The sequence below is a fragment of the Nelumbo lutea genome, chromosome 1, assembly GCF_056320005.1.
Source record: "Nelumbo lutea isolate HS-2025 chromosome 1, American lotus-T2T, whole genome shotgun sequence".
Classification (NCBI taxonomy): domain Eukaryota; kingdom Viridiplantae; phylum Streptophyta; class Magnoliopsida; order Proteales; family Nelumbonaceae; genus Nelumbo; species Nelumbo lutea.
Window position 1 is genome coordinate 217,470,594 of NC_142684.1, and position 26,507 is coordinate 217,497,100.

Sequence of the window (26,507 nt, forward strand, 5' to 3'; positions counted from 1 at the left end):
AAAGTATATGGATTAAAAAAATTAAATAGTCTTATATAAATATATGTCCAATACTTACCTATAATAATTGAGACATACTAGGACTACTAACAAATGAATCGCGTTGCTTATACATGAAATAGTCTGAAATCTGTAACAAAAGTATATTAAAATAATAAATACATTTACTATAAATATTATTATACAAAAAATATAAATGATTTGAAAACAATTACCTAAACTAATGGAGGTGTGGTATGAGTGTTTTGTAAATTATTGTTGAATGCAAATGGATTTGGTTCAAATGCTTGAATTGAATGTGAAAAATTGTTGTTCCCGAGAGGACTTTTTATTAATTATTGGATATTTTTAGAATGATCATATTAAATACAATAAAATAGCAAATACATAAAAACTTATGTTGACTTCAAACTTGAATATTATCTGTAATAGTATTATTGTAAATTAGTTCCACTTGTACCATTCTCCAATTGAGGCTCCTATTGGATAATATTTCCATGATTACAAAATATTAAATAGTAAATAATATAATATAATTATTTAAAGCAATACCTGTATGGATAAGGATTGATCATCATGCTGTCCTACCATTTTTCCCTTGGTCTTTTTCTTAAAGGAATCATTTTGAGCTCCTCCATTTCCATATTCCTAATTCATAGTCATTAAGTTATCAAGGACAAAAAAAAAAAATAAAATAAAATAAAAAAACAATTATTGCATAAATATAAAATAATACTTGTTCTTTTTTTTTTTTTTCGTGTTGTCTTCTTTAATTTCACCTTTGTAAGGCATTTCTTAGCCTTTTACCATGGCTGTATCATCCTTCAAATATGTTTGAAATTTTGCAAAACACTACTAAGGTGTTTTGTTGTATTTTGAAACATATGCCAAATACATAGCCGATGATGTGATTTTGATAGAATTAAACTAATTGGCTTTGCCATGACTGAATTATCATTAGTTAGAATTTTTTTTGGTTTTTTTCCACTCATTGTTTTCACAAAAGTATCAAACAAAAATGATTGTTTGTTTATAATTATTTACCCCATAAATAGTACAAATGGCCTATTTTTATTATTTGTTCTATGTGTTGTATCAAAGCATACAACGTCACCAAAATGGCCATGGTCTACTATCATTTGTGCATCTGCCCAAAATAAATTTGTAACTAGATCAGCTTGGTCCAATTGCACAAAATGGATCTTTTAACTGTATATTTTGAAAATAGTGAAGGGCATCACCTGCTTCTCCTTTTTCCATATTACTAAGTAATTCTTTAAATCAACTAAAGTGAACCCAACATTTTCATGCCCACCAATTTCTGAAGTTCTAATTTGAGCACCTTGAACATCAAAAATCCCTCTTTGAGATCTTAATGTGTGTGCTTTATTTGGAGTAGTAATAAGATGATTATGAGTCTCAATAAAACCAGTCACATGATAGAAGGCATATGCTCGAAGACTTATCTTCATCTCTGCCGTGCAATTACATCTTATCTTTGGCCGAGGATGCTTAACATTGGGTATACGTTTGTCTTGAATAGGTAAATCTTCTAAATTTCACTTCACTAGTGTTTGGGGATATCTTTCTATTAGCCTTTTGAATGCTAAATCCTAATTTTCCGGCATATCTAGTATAAATTAAAATCATATGCGTCTTCATCAATTTTAAACATCATGCTAAATCCTATTTTTGTTAATTGGTACTTTTATCATATAATAAATTGTTTGGTGGTGTAATTAAATAGTTTTTGTTTGGTACAATATATTATTAAATAAAAGTTTGGTTGCTATGAAAATTAATGTTAGGGGGAAACCTCACTGGATTACGGAAGACTTAGCAAATTTTGATTGCAGTTCTTTCTAAAATTCAATCGTACTATTATAAAAGATGAAGATCTCTTTCTTGTCTTCAATATTCTTTTTTGAGATATTATTAAATAAAAAACCACAATACATAAATAGCTACATCAAATAATTTAAAAAAAAAAATAAAATAGAGATTATTTCAAAAGTTGATTGTATGATTATTGAAGATGAAGAAATACCTGTTCCAAGAATATTTGTTTTAATCTTGAAGAAGTTTGTTTCTAGTCCACCGAAAAGAAGAGTTGTACTTTTCTTTGACATTGAAGAGAGCAAGCTTGTCTTCAAGTGCACTCAATAGTATGAATACTCATATAGGGGACAGAGGGGAAAGGTGTATTCAAACTTGCAGAGTACTTTTAAGTTCTATTCAGTTTAGGTTTCCAATGGCAATAGACAGAAAAAAGGGAAAGATGTGTGTCGTGGGTAACTGAAAAGTAGGGATTTATTTTCCCAAAAGATTAATGCATAATAAAATAGTTTAGTTTTGAAAAACTAAAAGTTAACGGAGGGTTTACTTTTGTTAGGAGATTGGATAGGTTAAATGTATTGACAGATGGATAGGGACAACTGGCCTCATTTAAGTGGTTAGTAGAGAGGAGATGAGGAAGAGGTGAGCAAGAAATCCAAACTGTCTAGATAAATACAACTTATATGTCTGATACCCATTATACTACAGATCATAAATCTCCTTCGATTTCCATTAATCTTTCTTTTTTTCTCTATTAAGACATAACAGGCCATTACTTAGAATTAAAATAAGAATTTTTTTAGGCAATCAGAATTAGAATAAGAAAATGCTTATCCAAAAGATTAAGAAAAAATGGACTAAACATAGATATGGATTGAGTTGAGTTAAGGGAAAAAATTGATAAGAAAGATGGTGAGTGCAATTGTGGAGAGATGCCATTGAAAGGATGAAATTCTCAACGTAAAAGGTAGTCGAAAACAGAATTTTAGTGGAATTGGAGGAAGAGTTATCGGAACGAGAAAATATTATAAAAATAATAGTAAAAAGGGGAGAATGGAACTTGTCATTTTTGTGCCTTGGTAGAAAGGTGTGAAATACTGAAAAGCTTGAGATCTGATGTGCGTATAAATTAAAGTGTGATAGTGGTGTAAACTTCTGAAGTTGCAAAACGATAATTTGATGTATGATAGTGGTGGAAAATTGTTTCTGAAATTGACTACAAATTATTTTGTATGAAATTAATGACAAATCAAACTATGTAAAGAATATGGAATAGGCTAAGTCGTACTACTTGATCACCCTCTTTAAAACTGAATTTATCCCTTACAATGCAATCGGGTATTTGCAAACCATTTTACAAGATAAAATAGCCCACAAAGTTCTGGTAGATCTGCACTTGCTTATCGATTCTCAGCAAATCATTAATGCAAGATGCTTAGATTAGATGGAGTAAATATAAAGAAAATGACAAAATGTTCAGAACCCATTTAAATAGAAAACGGTTAAAATGGTCAAATAGATTTTGAACAAAAACCATTAAAACATAATCATTTAAAAAATATATGGTGCGGCACACATATACACCCACACCCGGCTAAACATATGTTTGTATGTGAAAAAGCACTCCGAACCATGGTTTTCAAAACTGAATTGGACCGGAAAAACCAGTAACCAGTTAGGCCTCCGGGTCCGGTTATACTAAAAACCGGAAATCTCTAAAAAATGTTGAAAAAGTAAAAAAAACTACTGACTCAGGCGGTTGGACCACTAAACCATTCGACTCGGGTAGTGGTTTACGAGTTCTCTTTTTAATTTTTACTGTTTTAAATAAAATAAAAAAACAAAAAATAAAATTACTTTAATATCCTCATCCCAAATCAATTAATCAAATGTAGGGTTAGAACCCCATTTTTGTTCTTCCCTCCTCTCAGCCCGCATATCCAATTGACCACTCGCGGCGGCCAGCACCTCCAACGTTAAACGGCGACATACACTAGCCAACGGCAATTGGCGACCGACGAGTTTGCAACATTGGCAAGAGTTTTTGCAATTTGCAGCACTTCTAGGCTTTGCGGCAGGCGAATTTGCAGCGGTGGCCATTCCTCGCACCCAATTGACCACCTACGGCGACTAGCACCTCCGGCGTTCGACGGTGACACATATTGAATGATCGCGATTAACGGCGATCGACGACTGGCAACGACGAGTTTGTAGCGACGACCAACATTTTTTGCAATTTGTAGCACTTCTAGGCTTTGCGGCAGGCAAGTTTCCAGTGATGGATGACTTGTAGCGGCGAGTAATTATAAAGATTTGGAGATTGATTGTGAGTGTTTTTGACACCTATGAGCAGTTTTAATGAAATTCAATAAAACTACCTAAATAAAAAATAATACAGTATAAAATACATAGAAAATATAAAAATAAAATACAGAAAAATTCTAAAAAATATAGAAAAACACAAAAAAAAGTAAAAAAAGTATAGAAAAAACAGAAAAATAAAATAGAAAATTGCAAAAAATACAGAAAAAAAAATCTAGAGTGTTAAATCCTAAAATGAAAACCCTTGACCTAAAATCAAGATTCACAATGATAGATTCCCCTGGCACCAAAATAAAAGGGGAGAAATAGGAGCATTCACTCTAAAATGTTAAATTGCTATGCAACCAAGATTGATCTCTAAAAGACTTCAATATACATTAATTTTACCTAATTGGTAAAAAAATAGAAAAAACAGGGTTTTGAAGTTTTTGCTTGGTATTTTTTCTATTTTTTTATTTAATTTATGCTATTTTTTATTATTTATAAATATTTTTTTTATTTTCATTTATTTATAACATCACGGGTTGAACCATTTGACTGGAACGGTTGAACCATGTAACAAAAAACTGGTCCCTTTCCGATTTGTTTTTAAAAACCATGCTCCCAACCCCCTACAAACATGTGACCACAAGGCTGTTTGATTACAATGCAAAATTGTTTATACTAGGACAAATGCATGAGAGTGCAAATTCTTGTTTAGTTCTATTTTGGATTTTACTTTATTTTGTTTCATGTCTTAATGTCTTAATTTACTTTATTTGTATTACAATCAAACAAAATAAACTAAAATTTGAAACAAAAATAGGTCAGAATTTACAATCGAATCATTTACACTACCATGGTTTTGCATTAGTGCAAATTTATTGATATAGCAACCAAACACAACTAGCCTAATGTACAGTGTATAATCCTTCAATGAACTTTTACCATAATTTTAAAAATTTACCTAAAAATAAACCACTTTGACCATCGATTCTTGAGTCAAACCATTTGACTATTCGATTTGAACCCCAGTCACACAATTTTGAGTCCAAAACCAAACCTAGTGTCATGACCAGTGCTCTAGTCAACTGGCCTGACCGTCCAATCCAATCCAGTTTTCCATGATCTTTACCCATAAAGATAGTAGATTATCTTATAAACTGAATTCCACCACTGTCCCAAGCATGTAAGACAAGAAAAAATACAAATTTTACAAAAAAAAAGAAAAAAATAAAATTTCATATATTTTAAATCTTCCCTCCGAGACATAAATGTAACCTAAAATATACAACATGATCTTGAAATACTACAAAAACTCAATCTCAATAGTAGGTTTGTCCTTGTTTTGAAGCCCACCGCACATCTTGACGAGCACCCGTGTTTTCTATTTTTCTTGGGTAGAACTAAAATGTTATTTATTCTAAATCATAAGCCCTTGAATGAATGGTAAAATGGACGGCTGATATTCTTTTTAACATTTTTTATACATATTAACTAAGTAAGCATTTGGCACCGGCGCGTTTCACAATCCCGTTGCCCAGGGGTTAGTGGTCGGGGGTTAACTCACTTGATAACTATCACGTGATATCAGGTGCCGTTTAAACATTTTCGTAATATCAAAACTAACCTTTTCTCTCATTCCCTTTCTTTTCAATCTGGGTTGAAGGAGAGAGAGAAGAGGATACTTAACTCAACTCCGATCATTTTACCCGACGTTAACTCCCGCTCTTCATTCCGAGCACACTTCACTCAACTCCAGCGTCGCATTTTGAGTGTTGGCTCCACCCAGCGCAGTACAGGACACGGTTGTGCAAGTGGGAGAAGACAGATCAATCCATGTTTAACGTGAAGAACCTCCTCTGGCATGGCGGCTCCATTTATGACGCCTGGTTCAGTTGCGCTTCGAATCAAGTAAAACCAACGAAGACCCAGATAATAAAAATGAATTCCATTAGCTCCTTTGCACAATCTTGTCTGAGGATTTTCAATATTGTCTTTCATTACAGGTAGCTCAGGTGCTGTTAACGCTGCCATACTCGTTCTCTCAGCTGGGAATGCTCTCAGGCATATTATTCCAGATATTCTACGGCCTCGTCGGTAACTGGACTGCTTATGTCATCAGCGTCCTATACATTGAGTACCGAAGTAGAAAGGAGAAGGTGAACGTGAGCTTTAAGAACCATGTGATACAGGTAACCTTCCAAAATAACATATCAAAGAAAGCGAAAAAAAGAAAATCAGGAGTTGCAGAAAATTCATACTTCGCCTTCTTAATTAATTCCACTAGAGCATACCTACTGACTACCGTTTGTCATTTCAGTGGTTCGAAGTGCTTGACAGATTACTGGGTCCATACTGGAAAGCTGTGGGACTGGCCTTCAACTGTACGCTTCTCCTCTTTGGGTCCGTTATACAGCTAATAGCTTGCGCAAGGTGAGCTTTTTCTGTTTTCATTTCTTTTGCATAGTTACAAAATCCCAACAAAGAACAAGAGAGCTGATTTGATTAGCTGATTTATGGTGGGTTCGATGATGAGAGCAGCAACATATATTACATAAACGACCGACTGGATAGGAGGACATGGACGTACATCTTCGGAGCTTGTTGTGCGACGATGGTGTTCATACCTTCCTTCCACAACTACTGGATTTGGTCTTTTCTAGGGCTCGGAATGATCACTTACACCGCCTAGTATTTGGCCAAGCCCAGCAACAGAAACTCTTGAATGATTTGTCATGCTTCTCTCAGCCACGTCTTAGTTCATCCACTGTTAACAGATCTGTTCGTTCCAAGACCCTGACCCCTTCAAACCTTGAGGATCACTTTACTGCTGAAATCTCCTCGTCGCCCCGGTATTCAGATCAGGCAACGGCAGCGGTCTTTTCCCCATCTCACAAATCAGCGGTTCTCAACCAGTTCCAGCAACAACAGAGCATGCTATTGCCGATCAACACGAACGTTTTCTCCCCAAAAAAACGTTGATCATTCACTCTTACAGGCATCCTTTGGTGTTCCATCCCCGGGTAGGATGTCACCTGTGTTCTGAAAAGAAAAGAATCATTTATACAGTAATAGCTACTTTCTTTTCTGCAAATTTAATTATGGATCGTTCTTGAACCTTCATTAGGCCAACTTCAGTAGCACGCTTGCCATCTGTTGCAATTATAGCTACAGTGAATGAGGCATACGTGTTTCGTTCTTGAATCTTCATTAGGCCAACTTCAATAGCACGTTTGACATCTGTTGCAACTATAGCCACAGTGAATGAGGCATACGTGCTTCTCTGTGCTCTGTCTGCTTCAACGAACCTCTGTACATTATTGATATTTAAAGCATATGCTGTGGCTTGGATTGAACTATTTGAGACCTCAAAATTAAAGAGTTAACCAGTGTCCCGACCACTGGTTAGAATAGATTTGGCCGGCGTTTTGAAATCCAGATCAGAATAGATTATTGAACTACTCGTTCAATCGGCTGTCTGCCAAATGGTCTAGGTGACTGAACCTTTTCTCAGTTATTTTGTTTGGTATTGAACCTTTTCTCAGTTAAATCCCTTTTAATGAACCTTTTTCTCAGGCAGATGAGTTTCACGATGTTTCGTATTGAACTTTTGGCTTTGTGCGATGTCTCTTTTGTGTTTCTGATATATTGGTCTGTGTTTCTGGTGTGTTTGTTTTTTGTTCTGGTTTTTAATGAAGCATTTGGGTTTCTGGTGTGTTTGTTTTTGGTTTTGAATAGCATTTGGATTATGTCCTAACTTGAATTCAGACGATGTGGCAAGAGACGATTCTATTAGTTAGCTCTATTTCGATTTTTTGTCTTAGGATAATAGTGGGGAACAGTGGTGGTGTTCAACGAAGGAATTGATGAATAGTAGAGGTGAACAGTAAAATTTGATAAAATTTAAGGGGTATTAGTGTTTTTTTTCATGATATTTAACGGTAAATTAACGTCAGGTATTAGATTATTGTAAAAATAAAAATTTAGGTCATTTTAAAATTCGGGTATTAAATAACACTCGTCTAAACTGCAGATACCTATCGCAAATTTTGGCTAAAAATAAGTCCAAACACTTTAAATGCCGAATCAGCCTTCATATCTTCCAAAATGACTTTTTTTTTGTGTTTTTACTTTTTCTTTTTCAAAAAAGAAAACACGTGTAAAACGCTCTGGCGCCTTTACTGAGATGATAAAAATAATTGCACTTGAACTCAATGCATCACATACAGCAGGCTACAGGGACGACCATTTTCTGAAGCATCTAGCGATCTACGTGAGCAGCTTATAGAGTCTAATAATTTGATCTAGATAATGTTTTGTAGACATCTATAACTCATTTTGCATTATTGGAATGAACATGGATATGCTGCACGCACAAGAACACCAAATTTATTCCATTACACATTATATTCCTGTCATCAATCTCGAAACAGCTCAAAATAGTGATGATTGATGAGAGGAAGATGATAAGTAGTCAAGGAGTGTTGGGGCCACCACTTCCAGGCTTCCCTTTTCTTGGATCGTGCTTAGGGTTGGGTTCTGCATAATCATAATCTTGCACCGTAGTAACAACTGTCATAAGCTTCCTTGTCTTCACCACTTGCACAGAACCACCCTTCACCACAAAATTGTTAGCGTGTGTTAGCAGAAAGCAAAACAAAAGGAAATCCGGCCCGAACATGCATGTATTAACTATTTTCACACTCCACACTCCACACCCCACAACCACTAGCTGTTGAAACTTGAACCCCTAGACTTTTCTTACTTTTCCTTTCCTCACTTTTTCCCTCAAACCAAATATAACCTTACGGTATCTTCTTCTAAATATACTTGTTTGTTAGTTTTGCATACGAGGAGAAATCAGCTGCTCCAGTTTGGAGCAACGCTGGGTTAAATCATGGCCTTTGAGTGTGTTGCTGGGCCCATTTTATGTCACTTCATCTAATTCAAGGGGGAGAGACGTGATCCATGTTCCATGGTTAATTTTAACCCTAATATATGCTCACCAATCACTGTGGATAGAAAAGAGAACGACTAATTAATACCGGCAAAAATCTTTTCTCCTTTTATATTAAAAAGGAAATTAAATGGTACAATTCACCATGAATTGGACCATTTCTTCTTTTGTAGTTAGAGAGAAATCATCTCAGTACTTGGAACTAAAGCATTTGAGAGATACATGCATTGCTCCGTTCCTTTTTATTTGTATGGGTAATTAGGTTTATCCAGGAAAATGTTTTTCAGGTAAAAATTGGTCAGTGTTTTTGTACGTTTATATGTTTTTGCTTATCTGAGTAAAGATAGCGGTGGGAGGGAAAGAGCATTGTCGGCATGTGAATATAAATAATTTACCCACCTAGGCTATGTTTGCTTTGAAAGAAAAGGTAGAAAAAGGAAGGGTTTTTCCTACATTTTCCTTCAAATCAAACACAGCCCTACCTGGCAAAACTGCAAAAGAACAGTGCCATAGAGAGACATTTTCCTCATGTCGCAGTTCAATTGATGGAAAGGTTATAAGGAATAGTGGGTATTATGGGTTATCCCTTCGGCCTATCTGCTATTATTTTGGAATATCAATTTCCAACAAAAAACATGACTAAAGTGGCATCTTATATAAAGAATAGCTAAGAAATTGATTGAGCAACATATACAAATAAAAGCAATACTTATGCATATGGTAACCACATCCGGCCTGCATGCATGTTTAATAGAGAATTACCTCTTGAACTGATGGAAGTGTAGACTTCCTACCGTCCTCTAAGGCATGGAGGTTGTCTGCAATAAAATAAGGCAAAATTAATTTATATATGTGATCACATAATTAGTTAACCTCTGATTAGATGAAAAACTTTGCTCACTTGAAGAAGAAGAAAAAGAAGAAGAAGAGGGCATGAAGAGTATGATGGTGATAAGGATGGTGAAGAGGAGAAGAAGAAAGGTCTTGATCTGAGATGGCATGGATGCTTTGCGTGCATTAGAGTTTTTGAGAGGGGGGAGGGAGGATAAGGGGTACTCCCTGTGGTTTTATTGTTATTCAGCGTGAAGATATTAAATGGGGCCAAGAAAGCTACTGTTATAGTGCAATCCACTCAAGACTCAAGAGCTTTATTGATATGTAGTGATGATGAAATGCAATAAGCATTAGCCACCTCAAAGAAACACGTCTGTCCTGTGTCCTCCCCCCTTTTTTCCTCCACTAAAAGCAGAGACGGATTTGAATTGTATGTCGGCGAAGCAATCTATACAATAATTCCTCTGCATTTCTTGCATGCCTCCAACTCTACCATTAATTTTCACCTTCTACCTACTATATATATCTTCACTTCTCAACCAATAAAATAACATACTCCCTGCTTCATTAATGACATTCCCAATAATGTTTTTATTCTTAGATATTGTAGTTGCACCCTGCTGGAGCACTGGGGGTAGGTGCTTTCTGATTTAAATTAATTTTCTTTTTGTCAATTATATTCCAAAATCAAAATATAATAGCTCCTTAAAATAAAAACATAGAAGACACGTTCATTATATATCGTTTTTACACTAAATTTTGTTTTTGTTTTGAAAACCATTCCATATTTTGATGGTTTGAAAAAACATGTAACCATATTTAGAAATAAAACCATTTTTTTATTGCTTCGTTTTAAAACAAAAAATACAGTACAAGAATATGTTTTCTTTTTGTGCTTTTTTTTTTTTTGATGTGATGATTTTAAAATTAAAAATAGATATAGAAAACATTTATGTTGTACAACGCCCCCTAAGTAATGGGAAGGATTAAGAAAGAAACCTAATAAAGGGTGGTCAAGCAACCAAATTTTAATTAATTAATCCATGCATGTGAAAGCATTTTTAAGGTAGTTTTTAGTGAATTCAGATTTCCTACCCAATTGATACATTTGGAACATCTCCCCAAAAATGATAACATGCAAATGAGGAAGATGTTCCCAACGAACAGCTGCAATAATCAAGTGTAAGTGTGGGTATGGTTCTTATGGGCAAGAGATCCAAACTCTTTTTTAGTTCGGCGAGGCGGATGATGGGTAAGAGAGCACTTAGCAAAAACAGGATGAGAAACGAACCTTTTGACTCCCAACATGGATTATCATAGCTAGAGTCTAGCTAGAGATATCAAATAAAACTTAACAATCACACCGCTGAGGACAAACTAATTACAATGATAATAACTATGGTTTTTTACTTTGGGCCTGTTTGATGCATTTTTTCATGCAGTTTTTTTAGTTATTTACAATTTGGTTAGACTGATTTTCGGTCTATTTCTGTTTAGTTTACGAAAGATCGAAGTCCATTTTGGACTGATTTCAAAAGACTACAAATGAAGTTTTTTGCGTTTTTCACATTTTATTATTGTACGGAAAGATGTATATATGTCAAACTAACTTCAGACTGATAACATACAAAAGTTCAATACATTTTTTGACTGTCAAAACTATCAGAAGATCTTCCAAAAAATCTTACCCAATGGAACCTTTATTGGCACAATAAACATGTACATGGCATTTCACTGCAGCCAGTCTGCAGTGTGCACTAAGTACCTAGTTGTGGAGTTGGGGACAAGGGATTGTTGCCTGTCGAGGATTGGATTTAGAAAAGAAGATGAGGTGTCCACTTGATTCCGAGCTTATCAACATCCTACTTGCTTACCATTAAAAGACTATATGGCCCTCTTTCATTCTGGCGTCCAATTCAATGGCAGCCTTTTCTTTTTCTACTGGCCTATTGCAGCTTGAGTTTTTTTGTTTTCTTTTTCCGAAATCATTTGTTTGGATAAGGACGGAAAATGAGAGGAAGAGTTTAGCAATAAAATAAATTTATTTCTTTTGGGTATTCTATGATACGGGATGAGTTTTGACCAATAAAATCACCCCATTAATTTTGATGAATATCACTTGATTGGTCACCTGATAACAATTCATGGGTAAAATGCTGATTTCTAAATTCCACTATAGAGCTACAAATATTCAAAATGCCAAAACCCCCATTATATACATCAATGCCCGCCTATAAATTAACATCAATTTCGAGCTGACACCTACCTCAATTGTACTTTGGGCCTAAAAATTCTAACCTTGGGCTGAACCATCATTCTCCCTAAAATTTTCCAATATTACTCTTTTTGGTATCATAATTGTACCCATTTTTCTTTTATCAAACTTCTTTCTTAAGTAGCATAGCTTCTTCTTCTTTTTAGTGAAAAGATCGGATTAGCTAAGAACATCTGGTCATAATAAAAACATGTAAATATGGAGATATTCCTAATGTGCAGCTGCAAAGGTTGTAAAATGGGTCTAGAGACTTGAAAGGCTTACTGGGTCACTGCTTAGGCTGTCTGATCCAATCTCATGAATCTGACAATGTTGAGAATGACCATGCATATAGGTCTAATCTGAGTCATCTAACTCATTTAGCAAGACGAAAAAAGCTAAAACTTCAAAACCCCTCCAAACTATGGGGCTGCGTCACTTTACTACCTCAACTATGGAAAAGTTGAAACACCCCTCGAAAACTTTGGCTGTTGGAGGCCAACATCCTCTCCTGTTTTTTCTTTTATATATATATATATATATTACTTTTAAAACTTTGCGTGGTGCGCCATTTTTTTGGCTATACATATATAAAAAAAAAAAAAAAAAAAAAAAAAAAAAAAAAAACTTACCGAATGGCTTTGTTATGAAATTAATCTAAATCTGAAATTTGAAATCTAGATGGATAGATGGACAGGAGATGCAAACTCTTACGTCTACGTTGTTTCATTTCAGGGATTATGAATGTAAATTTCAATCATTTTAAAACAGAAAACATGTTTTATATATTTTCTAAAAAAATCATATGTTAATTAATATTATAAGAAAAGGGATTAAGATAATGCTATATACAGTTGGCGAGTGGTTGACTGCGGCAATTCATCTTAGCTAATTCCGTTGGCATTCCATCCCATTTTCGTCTCCATAAATCATATCTACGATGATGAACTGCTTCATTGGATTCCATTGATAACAACCTTCAAATCTCCTTTAATCCATAGGTTAAGCATTTTCTTCACCGCTGTCGAATTTTCTCCTTTACACTGTGTTTGGTTAGAAGGAAAAAGTAGAAAAAGAAAGGAGAAAATAGAGAAATTTATAAAAGTTTTTCTATCTTCCCGTTTCTTTTCCTACTTTTTCCTTCGAACCAAACATAGCCTTAATTCCTCCTACTCCTACCCAATAATTTGAATAATACCACAGTGGTCATTAGAAATCCGTTAGCACTCCTGAGGGCTGTTGCCTTTTACACTATTCGTACATGGGTTGGGCCTTATATGAAAGGATTTGATATCATTTCAGTTTGGCCATAGGAACCATAAAAGGGAGACTTGGGATCTGTTGCACAAACACCGGCATGTCAACCAGGCTAGTTAAGTAGTTAACCAATCTGCAGCAAAAAAGAAAGAAAAAAAAAAAAAGATAACAATCACAAATGAACACTCAAGTGTATATATACACATAATACATGGGATCCATGTTCTAAAAGGAAAGTCATTTTTAAAACTGTTTTTCAGGTTACTGGTGTATGTTCACGTGCTATATGGGTAAGTAATATTAAATTATATATGATTTATATTTGTCCAATAATATATGGTAAATGATATTTGAATTCAATTTTTATAATCTATAGCGAATCCAAGGCAAGTATCTTCTTTATATACATCGAAAACAGTTCATTCATATGGTATAAAAACACTTCGACCTCTCATTTTATGTGAACAAAGGTTATCAAATGGCATGTATGCCAATACGGGTGTATATTGTGCGGCCACAGTTCATTCTCGTATTTTGGGTTTAGTGCCATTTTCGTCCCTAAACTTTAAAACGCAATAATTTAATATCTAAACTTTCAAAACGTGTCAATTTAATACCTACTGTTAATGAGCCTGTTAACCAACCGTTAAGTGGTATTTGAGGAGATACAAAAGTTGTACAAGTGTCCTCTAATTTCCTTTATCAACCATCCAAACATTGATAAAAATGAAAATTACCTAATCCTTGTCTCTTCTATTTAAGAAAGTTGGAGTCACCAGAATGCACATTGAGATGTGACCCAACTTTATTGAATAAAAGAGACAAGGATTTGGGACTGTTCATTTTTTGTCAATGTTTGGATAGTTGATATGGAGAAGTAGATAATACTCTAAAGGTATTGTGTATTTTCAAATGCTAATTAACAACTGGTTAATGACATATACTGGATTAACACATTTTGAAAATTTGAATACAAATAATTACATTTTAAAAAGCAGGACCAAAGTGGCATTAAGCCCAAAATACAAAAACTTTGATAGGTCCAACAGAAAAAATCCATCTAATTATTAGTTTTTAAGATATGAATTTTTTGGATCATATTCAGACTCAAAAAGAAAAGGCAAACAGTTTTAATTCCAACATCCAATTAAATGTAATGAAACAAAATGGCCATTAATATTCTTTAAATTCTGAATTTTTTTGGTCCAGCTGAGCTGATAGGTGAGGACGACAGCCACAAGGGCGAGCTATTTGGAGCCAAGGCGACCAAAGCCAGACTCGAGTTCCAGGGTTTGGGCCGTTTGGCAAAAATCCTAAAAGGGCAGCCCAGTGCACAAGTTCTCAACAATGTGGGGTTTGAGAAAGTACAGATGTACACAACCTTACCTATTTACATATATTTGAACTCTGGTCACCATTTCACAATAAAACAACCTAACCATTGCACCTAGGCCCACCCCCGCAAAAGAAGTAATTTAAATGTTACTGACATTGATTGCTGTTTACTGCCATGCGGTGCTTGGGAAATCACGTCACCATGCCCAGCTTTGTATAGAGATTAGAGAAGCATCGGCATTGCGCCACGCAAAAAGAACAACATTGTTTATCTAGTTTGCGATACTATAATGCCCAATTTAGGTGCAATTTTATTTGCACTACTACAAATGCATGAGAGTGCAAATATAAAATATGCACATTCTCATTTAATTTTATTTTATATTTTATTTTATTCTGCTTCATGTCTTAATTTAATTCATTTGTATCTCAATCAAACAAAATAAGATAAAATTTGAAACAAAATTAGGTCAGAATTTGCACTATCATGATTTTACAATAATGTAAATTTATTTGCATTACAACCAAACACATCCTTAGCGTAAATAGATGTGACCACAACTGGCAAGGACCAAGCCAGTTGTGGGTGCTACGACACTATCGCACTGCAATGATAAAACAAAAAATCATGGCCTTAGATGTATTGTAGTTGCCCCATCAATAAGTCATTTCACCTAATTCAAAATGGGATCATGGCGAAGGCTTTTATTTTGTGGTTTCTTCACAGGGCTATGCCACTATTGTAGCAAATGTGGGTTGTATTCTCTCTCTCTCTCTCTGAAATGGGGATTCATTGATCAGCCCAAGGGGTGATGTGAACATCATCTATGATGCAATTCACAATCATAATCTTAGAAATATAGAATCCTATGACTAATTGTTAGTGAATTTCTAATAACCGATATTTAATTTAATGTTCTAACAGTTAGTTTTTATTCTCTATATAAATCCTTATAATTTCAAGTTAGAGGCATCAAGTTATTCCCTTTGTTTTGAGAAGCTTAGAGCTTTCTTTGAGAGTTGAGAAAGTCCTCCCTTGGGTGAATGAGTCCCCAACCTTTTTTCCTCATATTGTAAGGCATCTCATATTAATAAAGTTTCATCCAATTTTCTTCTTCTTGGTTTTTTTTTTTTTTTCAAGCAAATTTCTTCCATTATCTATCTTCATATTTATTTACATCACTATATTATCCATCATATCAGATTGGGACCACCTGGATGTGGCTATATGCATCTCTCCCCCACCCCTATTGGTTTCTCACTCCTTGCATTGTCTTCTCCAATTTGATTCAGTTCAGTTCATCCATCCAAATTAAGTTCTAAAATTAGGTAATTGCTTTGCAGGCAGAGCCTACACTCTAGACTCTAGACTAGACCACCTACCTGTCAATCCTTTTCAATTTTATAAATGGACTGTGGATCAATCCACCAAACTCCAAACCAACCAGCCATCAAAGAAAAGCATTTCTGTAAGAAAAAGGAAGAACCAAGCTACTTATAAACATTGGGTTAATAGTTTGTAACAGCGTACCTTCATTACACTTCCCTCTTGAAGTTGAACCAAAATTATCTTTACATACCACACAAAGGCCAAAGGGGATCGATTCCACCTGGTGGACCAAATCCATGTGTGTTTGTTGCGTGTATGATTCTTGATGGTGCGCAATTTGACACTCCCCGCTAGTGGACAGCTTGGGTGTTGGACTGAGTAGGTCACATGACTGAACTACAAGAAAACAAATATCAGAGTGTCCGGGTTGGTTCACCTGGGTTGGGCATTCCGATGCTTAAGTTAACGAATTAGTATTTGATTACAAGAATGTGAGAAAGCTAGAGTGCCTAGAGAGCTAAATCACGCATACCTTGTGAGGTTGAAGGAGAGGCCTTTATATAGGCAAGCTATAGTGAGCCTCATGAAGCGTGTTCGAGATCTTTGGCTCGTCTAGTTTGGAGGTGGTTTCACACCTAGAGGTAGACTCTGCATAAGCGAGTAGTGTTTATCCAATCACGCCCAAAGCGAGCAAGGTGATAACTGGTTCTTCCGAAATGGTGATGTGATCCTGGGGAAGTCGTAGACGATAGTTTGCTTAAGGAGGAGGTCGCCCAACAAGTTAGGCAGGTCACTAACCGAAGTCGGGTCGGATCAGAGGAAGTAGGTCGCCTCTTAAGGAAGTATCAAATTGCGCACCATCAATTGGTGTCATCTATGGGAAACGCTACACAAAAGCCTTATTCTTACACTTTCCCTCTAATTACAAGCTCAATGGCATCTTCCAGCAACAACCCCATCAACAATGCCAACAACAACACACGTGTTGATCGAATCGGGCAATTCACTATGTCCCATCACGTAGAATCCCAACCTCCCTTTACCCATTATGAGTGTGTCTCTTATAGTGGTCAAGCCCTCCGCGGTTCCCATTGGGGTTGATGGTTGTCAGTTTCACGAGTTGGTGTAGTTTATTTGCAGGATAGATCTGTAGATGGGAACATGGGAGGGCCATTTTGTAGCAATGGCTGGGATGCAACAACATCAAATCGTCAGGCAGAATGTGAACCAGAATCAGCAGCCCGACAACCAGAACCAAGTACAGAATCTATCTCGCCATCACAACGAGCCAAGCTAGGTCCATGTTGAGGAGTTGAGCCGAGTTGTAGCGTGGTTGGGACCGAAACAACCAGCTCGACTAAGGATTCCAGGAGAAGGCGTCGCAGACATACATTCCATAATGTAGGAAAGAGTCGTCTCGCCCCGAACAACAACGAGGAGGAAAAGAAAGAAGAAAATAAGGAGGCGAGACAGATTGCCACCTCATCAGTGCAGCCAATGACCCGCACCTCACCACTGGCAACTAAGATCCTCATGGCCCCACGACCCAAGGATTTCAAAGCACCTAGCCTGGAATCTTATGACGGAACAACCAACCCGGTCGACCACCTCAAGAGTTTCCAAGCCTTGATGCAGTTACACAAGGCCAACAATGCAAGCCTTTGCATGGCCTTTCCGAGGCACAACTCGGATGTGGTGCTTAGGACTGACTGCAGGTTCAATTAAGAGTTGGATCCAGTTCGCCGATCTCTTCATACCCACTTTGTGACAAGTAAGCGGTGTTCGAAGTCAACAACCTATCTCGTGAACGTGGTCCAGCAACCGATGAGAAGCTCTAGGACTACATCAAGTGATTTAACCTGGAGTGACTTCAGATCCCTAACCTTGAGCTCGTTGTACAACTTACTATGGCAGTCAATGGCGTCTCGCATCTTGACTTGCGCTACAAGGCCGAGTTGAACCCTCTGGCATCTATGGAGGAGTTCCTCGACCAGGCCGCCAAGTTCACGAAGGCCAAAGGAACACTTGGGTCTTGGTTAGAGCTGAGTGGAAAAAAAAAAGATTAGAAGATGAGCTAGGAACAAGTAGAAATGGAAAAGCAAGTTGCCAAGGCATAGCAGGCCCCCCGTAACCTTAGTAGCAAGTCGTCGCGGATAAGAAGCATATCCCCCCATAGGAGTAGCAGATCCTCAGGCTGGCGTTCTCGCACCCCTCTCGTTCAGAACCATAACTACACTGCATTAAATGTGAAGAGGGGAGAAATCCTAATGCAGATAAAGACAGTCGAGTACATCAGATGGCCACCTCGGATGAGAGGGAACCCCACCTCGGATGACACAAAGATCTGTCGTAACCTCAAGGACGAGATCAAGAAGCTGATCTGTCGAGGTTACTTGAAGCAGTTTATTAAGTATGAAGACTGACACTGACCTACCAACCAACCAAGACAAGTGCCACAATCGAGTAGAGATCAAAATAGGGACAAGCCTTCACGAAACCCACCACTAGCAAAGTGGCCCATGCGTGGAGCAATCAACATTATCACAGGCGGGTCCATTGTAACTGGCTACAACACATCAACTAGGAAGAACTCAATTCGGGAGCTCGTGCATGAGGACAAGAGCTCGTCGAATTGCTCTCGTGTGGAGGAAGAAGTCAACCTCACCAAGGATGATGCTAGCGGAATCCAATATCCGCAAGATGACATCCTTATAGTCAAATTAGTGATAAATGATTTTGAGGTAAAATGGATTTTGGTTGGCTCTGACAGTTCGAAAAACATCATCTTCCTGGAGGCATTCGAGCGGATGGATATAAAGAGGAAGCACATGCTCCCGTTTGACAACCCCGTGGTTGGCTTCAGTAGAGAAGTAGTGTGACTTCTAGACCAAATAAGAGTATTAGTTAAAGTGGGATCAACACCAAACCAAGTACACTTTGACCATGACTTCTTAGTGATCGCAACTCCCTTGCCCTACAATGCAATCTTGGTCAAACCAATCCTGCACGCCCTCAGAGTAGTGGTGTCAAAGAAGCTTCCGACAGATTATGGAGTTGGCGTGGTTTAAGGTGACAAGCTCAAGTCTCGCAAGTGTTACGTGACAGTGCTGAAAGGGAAAGGTAGATAGGCCGCTCTAGGAGAATGGCAAGAAGAGAGCTCGTCCAATAGAGGATACAGTCCTAGTGCAGGTATTAGGTTCCGACCACACAAAGACGATACAAGTCGGTGCTCACCTCAAGGAACCGTTGCGCTCTGAACTGGTAAGTTTTTTAATTAATAGTTTAGATGTTTTCGCTTGGTCAGTAGCAGAAATGCCCAACATAAACCCCTATCTTTGGCTGAATGCTGACCTTTTAGTCAAACCAGTCCAATAGAGGAAAAGGAACCTCACGATGGAGTGTAGTGGATGAGGAGGTAGGGAAGTTCCTCGGATAGATCGATTGGTAGATGCAACCTTAGGGTTCAAGCTGTTGAGCTTCATGGATACTTACTCCGGTTACAACCAGATACAAATGGATCCCGTTGACCAATACAAAATAACTTTTATAACCAAAACGACCTTATACTATTACAAAATTATGCCCTTTGGTTTAAAAAAACACCGGGGTGACCTATCAACATTTTGTAAACAAAATATTTCTTGATTTGACTGGAAATAAAGTAGAAGCTTATGTTGATGATATGGTTGTTAAAACCCAATTTTTGAGCTCTTTAATTTCTGACTTAAACTATGTTTTTGATATTTTAAGGAAATATAACATGAAGCTTAATCCAAACAAGTGCGTCTTTGGAGTCACGTCAGGCAAGTTCCATCAGTACATAGTGAACCAATGTGGCATCAATGCCACTTGAATAAAATCTAGGTTGTCCTAGATATGAGACCCCTTAGGTCGATTAAAAAAGTTCAAAGGCTAACAAGTCGGATAGCCGCCTAGAACCAGTTAATGTCCAAATCGGTTAGGAGGTGCCTTCTATTCTTTTAAGCAATAAAAAAGAACCAAGACTTTGAGTGAACCAAAGAGTGCTAGCTCACGTTTAAAGAGCTGAAAAGGTACTTGAGTTCACTGCCCTTGTTAACTAGGCCTGGACTCGAAAACAAGCTAAAACTCTACATTTTCGTGAGTGACGAGGTTGTCAGTTCACTCCTAATTCGTAAAGTGGAGAAAGTGCAATGACCTGTCTATTATGTCAGTAAGGTCCTAAATGCCACCAACACCAGGTACCCTAACATTGAGAAATTAGCCTTCTCACTAGTGCTAGCAGCCCGCAAACCAAACATAGGGTATAAAAACACTTGAGGCAAGTTTTACAAAAGCCCAAGGTGTAAAGGAGAAAATTTTGTAAAACTTGGGCTTTTGTCCTATTTTCTCCTTCTCTATGTGCCCATACTTCCAAGTGCACACTATTGTCATCCTCACCAATAGACCCTTGAGGCAAGTTTTAAAAAAGCCCAAGGTGTCGGAGAGGCTGACGAAGTGGGCATTCGAGCTTAGAGAATACGACATTCGTTACAAGTTGTGTCCTACAATAAAGGCCCAAGTTCTAGCTAACTTTGTCGCCAAGTGCATGTTTAGCACATCGACCCCTAGGGACAAGCCTATCAACACCTCGAAGGATTCAACCAGTGCAGCACTTGTCCCGACCTGGGACGAAGAGCCTTGATTCTCTATGGACCTAGCAAGGTCAAATTAGAGTATGCCCTCCGATTCAAATTCTGAGCATCGAATAATGAAGCCAAGTTGTCGCTAGCAAAGGAAGTTGATGCAAAACATTTTTTTTTATAGCAACTCACAACTAGTGGTGAACTAAGTGAACATGAAGTATGAGGCTTGGGAGCCCGCCCTGTCACCTATCTGGCCAAAACCAAACCAGGTGTTACGTGAGATCCATGAAGGTCTCTGCAGAGGACACTTAAGGGCAGGGTGCTAGCCCAAAAAACCCTTCGACAAGGCTACTACTGGCCTACAATGAAGATAGACACAGTGGAGTTAGTTTGACAAAGTGACAAAGGCCAGCAGCACACTAACATACCACAGTAGTACATCGCCAACCTAAGGTACCTTACCATCCCGTGGAGATTCGCACAATGGGGGATAGATATCCTTTGTCCCTTCCCGCCTGCAACCGGGCAGAGGAGGTTCTTGGTAGTTGCGATGGACTACTTTACGAAGTGGGTGTAAGTCGAGCCACTGGTATCAATCACAGTTTGAAACATGCAAAATTATTTTGGAGGAACATCATCTGTAGATTTGGACTCCCCAAGGTGTTGATATCAAACAACAAGAAACAGTTTGAAGACATCAATTTTCAAAACTGGTGTGTCAAAATGGAAATTCAGCAGAACTTCACCTCGGTGGTCCACCCTCATGCGAACGGTCAGGCCAAGGTGACTAACAGGGCAATCTTCTACAGGTTGAAAGCTTATCTTTCCTGAGTAGGGGTTTGAGGGTTGATGAGCTGCCTAGTGTGGTCTGGGCCTATCCAACTATCATCAAGATGACGATCGGTGAGACTCCACTCAACCTAACGTATGGGGCGGAGGTTATCATCCCAACTAAGATCAAAGTGTCGACCTTGTGGTTTGAGAGTTACGACTAGGAGGCTAACGAGGATGAGCTACAGACTAACCTTAACCTAGTGGAGGAAGTTCATGAATTAGCCTACATACGGACCACATCATACCAGTAGAAAGTAGCTCAGTACTATAATGCTTGAGTTAAGAGACGCCAATTCTGACTTGGCAACTTGGTACTCAAGAAAATTATGGTACCTGATTGCGGCATGGGAAAGCTAGGCCCTAACTGAGAAGGTTCCTATGGAGTTCTCAAAGTGATCAGTGAAGTGATATACGAGCTCGAAACCTTGGAAGGGAGGCAAGTACCCCATGTGTGGAATGTTGACAACTTAAAGAAGTATTACTTGTGAGGAGTTCAAAATTCTGAGCTGCGTCTGCGAGAATTACGAATGATACAAAATGCAATAGTATAGACTGCTCACTTCAGCGACCTGGTCAAACAAATGGACAAATAAGGGGAAGCCAAACAGCTTTCAGCTCTAAGGCCCCTTAAGCTGACCTCGAAAGAAGTTAGAAGCTCGGAAACTCAGTTGCTCTTCGATCTTAGCCAAGGAGATACCTAGCGTGGTAGCATTTTTGACTTAGCCGAAAACACAAGATTTAGTCAAAGAAGCATACAGTTCTTTAGTTCGACAAGCATTTTACACTTAGCCTATTTTTTTAGAAACAAAAAATAAAAGTTGCAAAAGAAGGCACAATGTGTACAGGAAAAACTGATATCTTCATTCAAAAAAAAAAAAGTAGTGTGAAGTACATGGCCATTGGAAAAAAAGAAAAGGGAAATAGTAGAGAAGGCAAAGAAAGAAAAAATATTCAGAGTATAGTGATTCTCAAAAGACATGAATAAGGATTCCCCACCAACAGCTACTCTTCTTCATCACCCTCCTCTCGGTCGCCGACCTCATATGTACCCTCGTCCTGCGCCTCGTCCTTGACCTCGCTAGCCTCCTCATCCAAAGTTATAGGTTCTTGGTCAACCTGCATGGCCAGCTCATCCGGTACCAATCTAATCAATAGAGTATTGAAATCATAGTTGGGATGCAAGGACTTGAGGAAGCGGCGACATAGCTTGAATCCCCTCTTCATAGAGAAAAGGGTGTAATCAATCTTCTCTTGCTCATAGTCTAGTGACAGGCAGGAATGCTCGACTGTTGCAACCTCGACATGGAAAATGTCTTCAGTATACTTAGCTCATTGCTCTTCCAACTAGAGATCTTGAGTTCACACTTTGTCAATCATAGTAGAAATGGTCCCTTTGTCCTCCTCCAGCTCGCACTGCATGCCATCACTAAGCTTGTAGAAACGTTTATGGTCCTCTCTACACTGTGATGGGCCGCCTCAATGACCTGGTGAGCTCTCTCCAATTGGGCCTGCAGGGCCTCTATGTTTGTCTGCATCTCCCACCTTCAGCGCTTTGACACGATGACCTAATTACGCAAGACCTAGCCCATTGAGTTCGCCTGCAAAGAAGAAATGATAGTAGTGAGGCTTGGAAGGAAAGGAAGGCAAACACCAAAAATGAAGATCACATACTTGCATGATGCACCAAGTCATCCTTGGGCCGACGTCAGCAAGATCAAGCCCGTTGTATTACTTGTGGTCCTCACAAAGGAAATGAAGGCAAACACCAAAAATGCTCTGGTGAGCTCCCTCCAATTGGGCCTGCAGGGCCTCTATGTTTGTCTGCATCTCCTGCCTTCTACGCTTTGACACAATGACCTAATTCCACAAGACCTAGCCCATTGAGTTCGCCTGCAAAGAAGAAATGATAGTAGTGAGGCATGGAAGGAAAGGAAGGAAAACACAAAAAATGAAGATCACATAATTGCATGATGCACCAAGTCATCCTTGGGCTGACGTTAGCAAGATCAAGCTCGTTGTATTACTTGTGGTCCTCACGAAGAAGGATCCCCTCCCCACTCACAGAGCAGCTAGAGGATCAGTTAGACGGTTAGTAATCGAAATGTCAATATTGGGCATGAACCAAGGTATATCAGAGTGTAAGGGGCCAGTGGTGTGCTATTTTAGAGAAACCCATGGCGGTGAGGCAATCAGACCTATGGTGACCTAAGCGGGCTCTATGGACATAGGGTCACTACCCCCTTCGAGGTTGGCTACCTTAGGCATACGCACTGTAAGCCTCTCCTCAACATCAGCTGATGAACCCTCCATTAACAAATGAACTAAGGTATTAGCCACCCTTCTCTTCTTTTTTGAGGGCCTCTTGGCTGCCGCCAAGATGGAAGCATCACTTGCCATTTCTGAGGAAACATGCAAAAAGAAAAGTGAGTTAGTCGAGCTAAAAGATATCCTTCAATACAAAGACAAACAATAATTAGGCCGACCTACCTACAGGATTTAGGACAACCCAAACAAGCATAGGCTCGGCCATTAATTAATCTATACTAACTGTTGGCGTACGAGGTGTTGGACCTTAAGACATAACTCTTCATCGAACTCAACCTCGGAAACCTTTCTTGCCTTACGTCACCAAACGGTGTCCATAGGCTAGCTGACCTCCTGTGAAAGGAAGAAGTACCTACCCCGATGGTACTTATTCCCTCACCTTTGTTGGGAAGCCTCCCAGAAGCTTATAACCCCGATGGTAGCTCAAGTATAAACAATAGGGCTCATTAAGAACTCTCTTTATATTGCACAACCTCGAGAAGATATCTATATCCAGAGGGACGTCAAGATGATAGCTGAGAGAGATTGTTCGCACAATGGTCCAGATGGACTTTGGGTGGAGTTACCCCAAAGAAATACCATAATGGGAAAGCACCTTGACAATGAAAGGATGCAAAGGAAACTAGAGGCTAGCGATCAACACCTCCTCAAAAATGTAGACTTCGTCCTGACCATGGCTCCATGGGAATTGTTTCGGGCTAGGTAGAATGTAGAAATCATTCAGGATGTGGATAGAAGATACCAGACTGATGACCTCTTCCCCGCTCAACTCGCTGTGAAGTTGAGGTCCCTGTATGGGAACCTTGTCGATCTCGCGCCGAAGGCCCTTCCTCAGCCCGAGTAGAGTAGGATGACCCACCTTCAGACTCACTTGAAGACATGACTAAAAGAAGAGGGAAAAAGACTCACTAGCTTTTTGGGAAAGAGAGACCGACTTTTCCTAACTAAATTTATCCCGCCGAACTGACATCAACCTCTTAGTAAAATTCGCTTCCAATCTCTTGTCACACTCTCTCGTAAGAAAACTCAAAGTAGTACAAATGGGACCCCTGCAGGGACCCCCTATTTATAGTCATGGGCACAAAAAATCAATAGATGAGGTGTCACAATGAAAGATTGATGGTCGAGATGATCACGCTACTCGTGGGCAAATTTGAATTTTAAAAAATTGGGTACCCAATTTGGATGCCCAATTTTAAATTTGAACTTGTTGTGCACTAGTTCGCCCTTGAGCCAAGTCGGACAGATAGGTTGGGAGAATTGTGAGTCAACTGGATGATTCACCATGGGTCAAAGATTAGTAGGAAACTACTCTCTTCGTCGAACCAGCATCAACTCGGGAGTGGGGGCAATTGATGAGGGGCGATTTGGCCCTCCAATGACGTGATAACATGTGGCATATCATGACAGTCGTGCAACATCTCAGCACCATGTAAGCAGACCTTGGGAACGCTTCAAACACTTCGCGCCCGCTTTGCTGACCTTGGGTCCTCCTCGGTAGGCGAAACTACAAATGGTTTAGCAAGACATCAGATCAACCTAAGAGGTGACCTGCTCCTGCTGATCTAACCCAACTTCAGTTAGTGACCTACCCGGCATGTCGGGCGACCTCTTCCTTAAATGGACTATCGTCTCTAACTTCCTCGGGATCACGATGCCACATCGAAAGAGTCGGTTATCACCCTACCCGCTTTGAGCACAATTGGATAAACACTACCTGCTTACGTGGATTCCACCTCCAAGCGTGAAACTACCTTTGAACCGGACCAGCAAAAAATCTCAGATGTGCATTGTGAGCCTCACTGCAGCTTGCCTATATAAAGGCCTCTCCTTCAACCTCACAAGGTACGTGTGATTCAACTCTCTAAGCACTCTAACTTTCTTGCATTTTTGCAATCAAATGACAATTCGCTAAATTAAGCATCAAAATGCCCACCTCGGGTCAAGCAACCCGAACACTCTATTATTTGTCTTCTTGCAGTCCGGTCACATGACCTACTCAATTAGACGTTCGAGCTATCCGCCAACATGAAGTGTCAAATCGCACACCATCAATTCTCATCTCACAAGGCAACAACGAAGCAAGTACAAATGTCGTCGAAAGAAAAAGAATGTATTAAATCTCCTTATCATCATGCAAGAGTCATGAGTCATGTGTCATGACATGAGAGCGAGATATACATCATCATTATCTTCTAACTAAACCTTTCCCTAAATATGCAAAAATTGCTTCAATCTGCCTATGGTTGTTGATCATGGAAAATGTAATCCATGACCTTCATAACCAAATCTAGCATGAAACTAATGGACGCTCGTTAGACATATCTTGAACAAATCTATACTACTTTAAAAAGCACGCATGGCCTCAACAATATTTCTGAATTTTTCTAAGGACAAAATTTACCCCTCTATATTTAAATTTATTGATAAAAAATGAGGGCAAGTAGGGTAATTGGTTCTTGATATTAAATGAGTTGAAAAGAGGCAATTTAAAGATATTCAATTCATTCAATTATCTCTCATTAAATCCAACATTTAAGTTATTAACTTGCATTCATGTTCATTGAATCATATTTTTAAGTTATTTTTGTTTATTCTCATCATTAAGTTCTATTAATTAATCCATACTTGATAAAT

At 38.4% G+C, this 26,507-nt stretch overlaps 2 protein-coding genes and 1 long non-coding RNA gene across 3 annotated transcripts; 1 reads left to right on the plus strand and 2 right to left on the minus strand.

Annotated features, from left to right (window-relative positions):
• The first annotated feature begins 5,666 nt into the window (after nucleotides 1–5,666).
• On the plus strand, nucleotides 5,667–7,733 carry LOC148881021 (auxin transporter-like protein 2). The gene is made up of 4 exons (XM_088963228.1): nucleotides 5,667–6,051; nucleotides 6,147–6,332; nucleotides 6,461–6,573; nucleotides 6,682–7,733. The coding sequence occupies exons 1-4, from the start codon at nucleotides 5,977–5,979 to the stop codon at nucleotides 6,830–6,832; spliced, it is 525 nt and encodes a 174-aa protein (XP_088819354.1). The 5' UTR covers nucleotides 5,667–5,976; the 3' UTR covers nucleotides 6,833–7,733.
• On the minus strand, nucleotides 6,074–6,573 carry LOC148881022 (uncharacterized). The gene is made up of 2 exons (XR_016104724.1): nucleotides 6,435–6,573; nucleotides 6,074–6,337 (listed from the first exon to the last, which is right to left on the minus strand). It is a non-coding gene; the product is annotated as an uncharacterized LOC148881022 (long non-coding RNA).
• A 721-nt stretch (nucleotides 7,734–8,454) lies between the features above and the next one.
• Nucleotides 8,455–10,227, minus strand: LOC148881023 (uncharacterized). The gene is made up of 3 exons (XM_088963229.1): nucleotides 9,999–10,227; nucleotides 9,860–9,915; nucleotides 8,455–8,755 (listed from the first exon to the last, which is right to left on the minus strand). Exons 1-3 carry the CDS (start codon nucleotides 10,096–10,098, stop codon nucleotides 8,615–8,617), a joined length of 297 nt encoding a protein of 98 aa, XP_088819355.1. The 5' UTR covers nucleotides 10,099–10,227; the 3' UTR covers nucleotides 8,455–8,614.
• Between the last annotated feature and the right edge of the window lie 16,280 nt (nucleotides 10,228–26,507).